General features: G+C 36.7%; 1 protein-coding gene across 1 annotated transcript; it reads left to right on the top strand.

Annotated features, from left to right (window-relative positions):
- The first annotated feature begins 1,772 nt into the window (after positions 1 to 1,772).
- On the top strand, positions 1,773 to 7,322 carry LOC103663801 (F-box/LRR-repeat protein 21). Its single transcript, XM_008691586.1, has 4 exons — positions 1,773 to 2,138; positions 2,610 to 2,732; positions 5,751 to 5,922; positions 6,679 to 7,322. The coding sequence occupies exons 1-4, from the start codon at positions 1,773 to 1,775 to the stop codon at positions 7,320 to 7,322; spliced, it is 1,305 nt and encodes a 434-aa protein (XP_008689808.1).
- The last annotated feature ends 404 nt before the right edge of the window (positions 7,323 to 7,726 follow it).

Here is a 7,726-nt window from a genome sequence, read left to right as displayed (position 1 = left end):
TTTGTGGTGATTCTGTCAGTGAACTGGCAATTTAATATTTTACTGAATAAGCAATTAAAACAATCTGTCCATGTTACATAGTCACTTTAATGTACAGCACATTCATTTACAACTGCAAGGTAGTTTGCTAACCTGACATTTGGTAGAAATCTTATTTTACTTTTGGCTGTGCTGCTTTTCCAGTGAGGGATTATATTAGGGATAACTCTTTTTGTGATCATTTAGTGAAATTTTAACAATCCATTCTGTAAGGTTACCAGATAAAACATGAACAAGCAAAATGTCCATAGATGTGCTTCATATCAGAATTTAGGATCCGTTGTTCATTATTTTACTTTACCTGGGCCAACATATTTCATTTTAGGGAATTAAAGAGTAGGGCAGCCCTTTCAAAATAAGCATATTTTGGGGGAAAAAAAACAAAATAAGCATATTTAAAATACGTTTTGAATTATTGGTGTCAGCAGTTTGATATGTTCTGTATCTGGGCCAGTCCTCAGTTATGCCTGTAACTGGTTGAGTCATGCTAAGTGGGTGTGGTAGCTCTTTAGCCTGGTGCTTGAGATACAGCTTTGCACCTATTTTTGTTTTCCATTTTAGTTTTCCAAACCCTAAAGATGACCTTTCATTTTGTTCAGCAACTTTATAGGTCAGCCCTGCTTTGGGATCCAACTCTCTATTATGGCTAAGAAGTGTTTCACGTCAGGCAGAGATAATATACACTTCTAATATTCAGGGATGAAAAGAGGGTTAAGAGTCAACCAAAGTTAAATAAGGTTGAGGACACTCTTACCATTATCTTGTCTCTCAAATAATTGTATACTTAAAGCACTTTGGATTCATATGTAGAAAATGTGTACAAGATAACCCTATATACTTGGGTATATCTGGACCTGAAATTTATTGTAACATAGTTGCGTCTCAAGCTGGCTGCTACCTGGAGATTCAGCATGCCTTTTTGTTGGGGAAGAATGCTCATCCCTTTGCTAGTTGCTACATCCAGCTTCTCTAGGGCTGCTGTGTCCTGGGTGTCACCTGAAAATTTTGCTTCCAATTAAGTAATGAAATTAGTTAAGAAAAAATGTATTGGACAATTTAATACAACAAGAATGACTGCAGCATTTATTAAGCCTTTACTATACTCTGGTACTTATGTACTTTAGTCCTCACAGCTCCCTTACGAGATTAGGTACTGCTGTTTTCCCCGGTTTTCAGATGAGGAGGCCGAGGCTTAAATTTATTCAGACAAGATCGCATGGTTAGTAAATGGCTGAGCTGGGGCTTTTCCAGGCCTCTGCTTTCGATAATGTTTTACTGTCTTTCAGGACCCCAGGAGTTGTTAGCACAATTGCATTGTGATGCTTTCTTCTCTGTAGGAGATAGTAAGAATACAGTAATTGACCAGGAATAAACCTGTGAGACACACTGCTTCCATGGACATTCCCTTTTGGCAGCCTCCCCATCCATTCCCTCCCATACACAAACTCAATCACATGTCATTGCTTTATTCTTCCAGTCCAACTTGTCCCAATGTCAGGGATGGCATTTATCTTGGTATTTTACCGTTTGACCATGGCTCTGGGAGAGCAAGTTCCCTCTTACCTCTGTATCCCTAGCACGTGGCAGTCCCTATCAATGCATGACAGTGGAAGATTACTACTAGAATTTGTTTAACTGTCTTTCATTTTCTAATGTTACTCTGTGCAATTAGAGTACAGATGTCTGATGGATATGTGGAAAATACTATCACAAAATCTCTTAATGTTTACAGAATGAAGAGGAACAATTTATCTGTCGTGAATAAAATTGTCCGGTCTTCACCAGCAATGAAACAACCAAAAGTTGGGTTCTACTCTTCTCTCAACCACACCCATATGCACACTGTCCTTCTAGACTGGGGGAGTTTGCCTCACTGTGTAGTATTACGCATTTTTCAGTATCTTCCTTTAATAGATCGGGCCCGGGCGTCTTCAGTATGTAGGAAATGGAATGAAGTTTTTCATATTCCTGGACTTTGGAGAAAGTTTGAATTTGAACTGAACCAATCAGCGACTTCATATTTTAAGTCTACCCATCCTGATCTCATTCAGCAGATCATTAAAAAGCATGCTACCCATCTCCAGTACGTCAGCTTTAAGGTAAGAAAAATAAGCATTAAATAGAAATGTGATGTTATATTACATTTAAGCATTACGTTTTGTTATTGTCATTTTTATGTATCTAGGTCCTCATGCTGCAGCAGTCAGTGAGTTTTGCAGAATTTTTACTCCGAGCTGTGTCCTGTTTTTCTGTAATTGTTTGCATAGATTGAGGCGTAGAACTTGAGCCGTAACTTAAACCTCACTTTCCATCACCCAGATGGTACTACTAAAATTCTGGTCATTGCAAACAATTTCAAAGTATGGAGCACTTAGAAAGTTACTTTGTCATCAGGTCTCTTTCTCACTTTTTGTCTGAGACCTTTTGTATAAAAGAAGAAATACTAATTTGTTGTATAGCTTGATGGGATAAATACAGTTTTGCAGTTGAATTCTGTTACATAGTTATATTGCCAGTAAGTTTCTGATAACTCACCTTCAGGAAATAAAGATTTAAAACTGTCTTTGCAGGTTGATAGTAGTACTGAGTCAGCAGAAGCTGCCTGCGATATACTTTCTCAGCTGGTAAACTGTTCTATCCAGACCTTGGGCTTGATTTCAACGGCGAAGCCAAGTTTTATGAATGTATCAAAGGTAAAGATGCCGGGCTTTTTTGTGAGGGAGAGAAAAAGTCTCAAATATTTCAATCTAGGCAAAAAGGATTCTTCTCCTAAAAACAGACCACATCCTCCTTATGTTCAAAGAATGACTTAAAGCAGTTTTCTGTTGACTAACCCTTGCTGTTGCTGAAATGGCTTATGCATCGTTTCATCCTTTAGATATATTTTGTAATTTTAATCGTTTCTACAGTAGCTATCATTAATGTAAAGTATAGATATTATACTTAGAATTTTGAAGTGTCGGTTAGTTTCTTTGAATATAGAGTGTGTATGGCCAGTAGTGGGTGTTTTTCTTGTAATTCTGTAGCCTCTCCATTGAGGGTAGAACAACATAATAACACCAAATGAACTATACCAGTTAGGATGATGTTGGATTCTGTGTAATAGAAACTCCAAAACAATTGTAGCTTAATGCAGCTGAAGTTTCTTTCTCTTGCATTAAAGAAATCCATGCGTGAGCATAGCTGGTATGAAGTTGTTAGAACCCTGAGCTCCTTCCAGGCATTCCGTGTTCTTATAGGCATTTCAGATGGCTTTCTGAGCTCCAGCAGTCACTCCTATTCTAGGCAGGAGGGTGGAGGAAATGGGGAAAGAAGGTATGCCTCCTGCTTTTCAAGGACCCTAGCCATGAGTACCACATAATGCTTCTGTTGATCTCTCACTGGCCAGCACTTAAGTGTGTGGTCACACCAGGTTTCTGGGAGATGAGGAACATTTTTAAGCTGCCTGGTAATGTGCCCAGCTCAAAATTGAGACCTGATTACCAAAGAAAGAAAGGATGAATGGGTGTTAGGAAGCCACCAGCAGTCTCTGCCACATAAACTAATAACTGTCTTCATTCAGGCTTCATCTTGGATCCCATCTCCTCAGACAGGCCTTCCTTGACCAGTTTTGCTAAACCAGTGCCCCTTCCTCCAGTTACACTCTGCTATGTTACAGTATTTTCTTTATGTCACTCATGCGTACTTGATATTACCTTAATTATTTAACATGTTTATTCTCCTCCCCAAGAACAAAACATACACTCTTTGAAGGCAGGAATTCTGTATCGTTTATTACCATCACTGACTCAGAGTTAGAGTAGTGCCTGATGTATAATAAACTCTAAGTTATGATTGCCGGTAAAACTGGCTATGGAAGAGAATAGGGGAATAGTGGCATCTTCTCTCCCATAAACTGGGTCATGGCTCTTGAGCATTTCCACTAGCCTGTTTATCTTTTTAAGAGATAGGGAAAACGGGTCATTTGGGGATTAGAGTAATATAAGCAATCAGATGAAAACTTACTACTTCTCAATAGTTATTTCCTTGTGTGTGAGTGATGGAGTCAGTTTAGCCCAAAATTCTTAAGAGTCTCAGCTGTCTCAAATGTCACACACCAGCTCTAGTTCTGGGTTAGCTGATGTAGTCACCAGGGTGAGGTACCAGTGATTAGCAGACTTCCTTGCAAGCTCTGTCTCTACAGTAAGATGAGGTGAGTGGCTCTTGGCAAAGTCGTGCATCTCTCTGAGTGTCAGTTGTTTCACTTGGAAACTGAGAAAGATAGGATAAAAGTACAGTATTTGGCTAGGCGTTAAGAGTGCTAAAGGAATATATGGATACCATCATGAGGTATGTCCTCTGATGCTGACGTATATCCTTCAGGACTAAGAGCCCAATGAGAGTTGATTTAAGGGAAAATATATGTTCTATTTCGTAAGGAAAAAGTGATGCATTTCTCTAATAATTTTTGGCACAATAAAATTTAATAAAGAGATCTAGCCATCCACCATTTAAAAATTTATATTAATCAGTTTACAATTAGTATAAACCAGTATGTTTTTTAATAAATGCACTGAGAGTTACATGCAATTCGGTCATTGTCATAGGAGTAATTGAACCTTTGGTACAATCCAGACTGACTTTGAAAAGGAAAAATGATCATGCCTGGATTTGGTTTCAGATTTTCTATCTGTGTCAAAAAATACTGGATCTCAAAACTTGTGAAATTGTACCCATTTTGGAGTCAATCTGTAAATAAGCTTTTGTTTGTCAATCTTCAAAACATAGAAAGTTTTTAAAACGTATCTTTATTGGGATGCCTGGATGGCTCAGTCAGTTAAACATCTGCCATCGTCTTAGGTCATGATCTTAGGGTCCTGGGATCAAGCCCCAGGTGGGGCTCCCTGCTTAGCGGGAAGTCTTCTTCTCCCTCTCCCTTTGCCTCTCCCTGCTGTTCGTGCTCTCTCTCAAATGAGTAAACAAAAAAAAAAAAATCTTAAAAAAATTAAAACATATCTTTATTTAGATAACTTTCTAGCAAAAAGCGTATCACTGAAGAATAAGATCATTTATGTATTCATCAACAAATATTTATTGATCTCTTACTATGTGCCAGATATTATTTTAGATGCTAGAAACATAGGAGTGAACAAAACATGAAAATTCAGCTTATTTTATGGCAGGGGCTGAAAAGGGTCAGATAGTAAGTATTATGAGCTTCCCAGGCTGTAGTTCTGAACTCCTCCACTCCAGCATCGTAGTGTGAAAGCAGACATAGTACGTAAATAAAGGAGCACGGCTGCGTGCCAGTCAAACTTTAATCGTGGACACTGGAAGTTTCTCGTAATTTTCACATGTCACAAAATATTGTTCTGGACAAAATTTTTTCAAATAAAAATATAAAAACCATTCTGAATTCCAGAGCCAAGACTAGGCTGGATTTGATCAGCAGATCATAATTTGCCAACCCCTATTCTATGAAATAAATATAATTATATCCTTTTAATATTGAAAATCAGATCCTTAGGATTGAAAATTATTGGAAGGTGTGTGTATGAAATCTTTGAGAAATGTCTTTGACGGGCTAATGGTGTCATGAAAAATGCTAATATGTTGATTGCTTTTACTATGTTATTGTTAGTATATGTTGATATGGTTTCAATGAACTATTTGATTGATGATGTAGATTTTTAAATAACATTTTCATAATTTTTTTCTTATTGCCATGCAAGTCTCATTTTGTGTCGGCACTCACTGTTGTCTTTGTCAACTCAAAATCATTATCATCCATCAAAATTGAAGACACACCAGTGGATGATCCTTCATTGAAAATTCTCGTGGCCAACAATAGTGACACTCTAAGACTCCTAAAAATGAGTAGCTGTCCTCATGTTTCCTCCGATGGTAGGTTATGTCTTTTTAAGCTTGCATGATGTTTTTTATATAGTATTAGTATAATATATATTATAATATTATATATACTGTTAGTGTAGTATATAATATATAGTATAATAGTATATAGTATATATGTATGTATATTATACTGTATATAATATATATAGTATATATGTATGTCTACTATATATAATATATGGCATATATTATATATTATACTGTATGTATTATACTTTATGTGACCATGCAATTTCATATTGAAAACTACATGCTTATGAAAAAACATAGTTGAAAAAAGTAATCTTTTTTTGAAAAGAAGTCTTAATCCATAAGGTAGACATAGTTTAAATTGCTTCTGAAAGTATTTTAGTCATATGTATGTTTTATTATGCTTGTGTTTTTTATTATTATGTATAATTATATATATATATAATTATATATAAATCTTGACATCATAAGAGAGAGAGAGCTGGAGAGAGAGCTAGTGAGCAGGGGGGAAGGGCAGAAGGAGAGGGAGAGAGAATCCTCAAGCAGACTCCCTGCTGAGCACAGAGCCCAATGCAGGGCCCAATCCCAGGACCCTGAGATCATGACCTGAGCTGAAATCAAGACTCGGCCCCTTAACCAACCAAGCCACCCAGGCACCCCATTTGATGTCTATTTTAGTAATTAATGAATAACTGATATCAAATTTAAGTTTATAAAATGTTTTGTTAGTATCAGGGTGATTCTTTGTTCTTAAGAATTTTTCCCCATTTCCTGCAGGAATCCTTTGTGTAGCTGACCGCTGTCAAGGCCTTAGAGAATTGGCATTGAATTATTACATTCTAAGTGATGAACTTCTCCTAGCACTTTCAAGTGAAACTCATGTTAACCTAGAGCATCTTCGAATTGATGTTGTGAGTGAAAATCCTGGACAAACTGAATTTCATTCTATTAAAAAACAAAGTTGGGATGCACTTATTAAACACTCCCCTGGAGTGAATGTTGTTATGTATTTCTTCTTATATGAAGAAGAATTTGAGGCATTCTTCAAAGAAGAAACCCCTGTTACTCACCTTTATTTTGGTCGCTCAGTAAGCAAAGCAGTTCTAGGACGGATAGGTCTTAACTGTCCACGACTAGTTGAGTTAGTGGTATGTGCTAATGGTCTTCAGACTCTTGATACTGAACTTATTTGTATTGCTGAACACTGTAAAAGCTTAACAGCCTTGGGCCTTAGTGAATGTGAAGTTAGCTGCAGAGCATTCATTGAATTTGTAAGACTGTGTGGGAAAAGACTAACCCAGCTCTCTGTAATGGAAGACGTTTTGATCCCCGATGATGAGTATAGCCTAGATAAAGTTCATACTGAAGTCTCCGAACACCTGGGAAGAATGTGGTTCCCTGATGTCCTGCCGGTCTGGTAATTGGCTACCAAAGATTCTTAATTTTTTAAAAAATCATTAAGATTAGCTTCTTTCTTTCTATGCAAATATAAATTTTAAGATATATTGCTGAGCTATTTTAGATAAAATATCTTATCATTTGCAAACTGTCTTAGTGGATTGCAGCAGAAACATTTGAAAAAATATGAGAAAGGCAAAAAGCCAGAAATTTCCATAGATAGGACATAGACACTATTGTGGATTGGGTAGTTGGTAGGCTAAAAAGCACACATGGTTTGTAGATGAGTTCCTCAGCCTTTGTTGAAGGCACATTTTAGCTTGCTAAATAAATTTATAATATTCAGCTTTGGATCCCTAAATTATGGCATGTATAACTTTATACTTCTTTAATTGCTTCTCTTTCATCTTAGTATTAATATATTTTA

This window comes from Ursus maritimus, unplaced genomic scaffold (assembly GCF_017311325.1).
Source record: "Ursus maritimus isolate PB19 unplaced genomic scaffold, ASM1731132v1 scaffold_5, whole genome shotgun sequence".
Taxonomy (NCBI): domain Eukaryota; kingdom Metazoa; phylum Chordata; class Mammalia; order Carnivora; family Ursidae; genus Ursus; species Ursus maritimus.
Note: the sequence above shows the minus strand (reverse complement) of the source record. Positions and strands in the feature narration are given on the sequence as shown.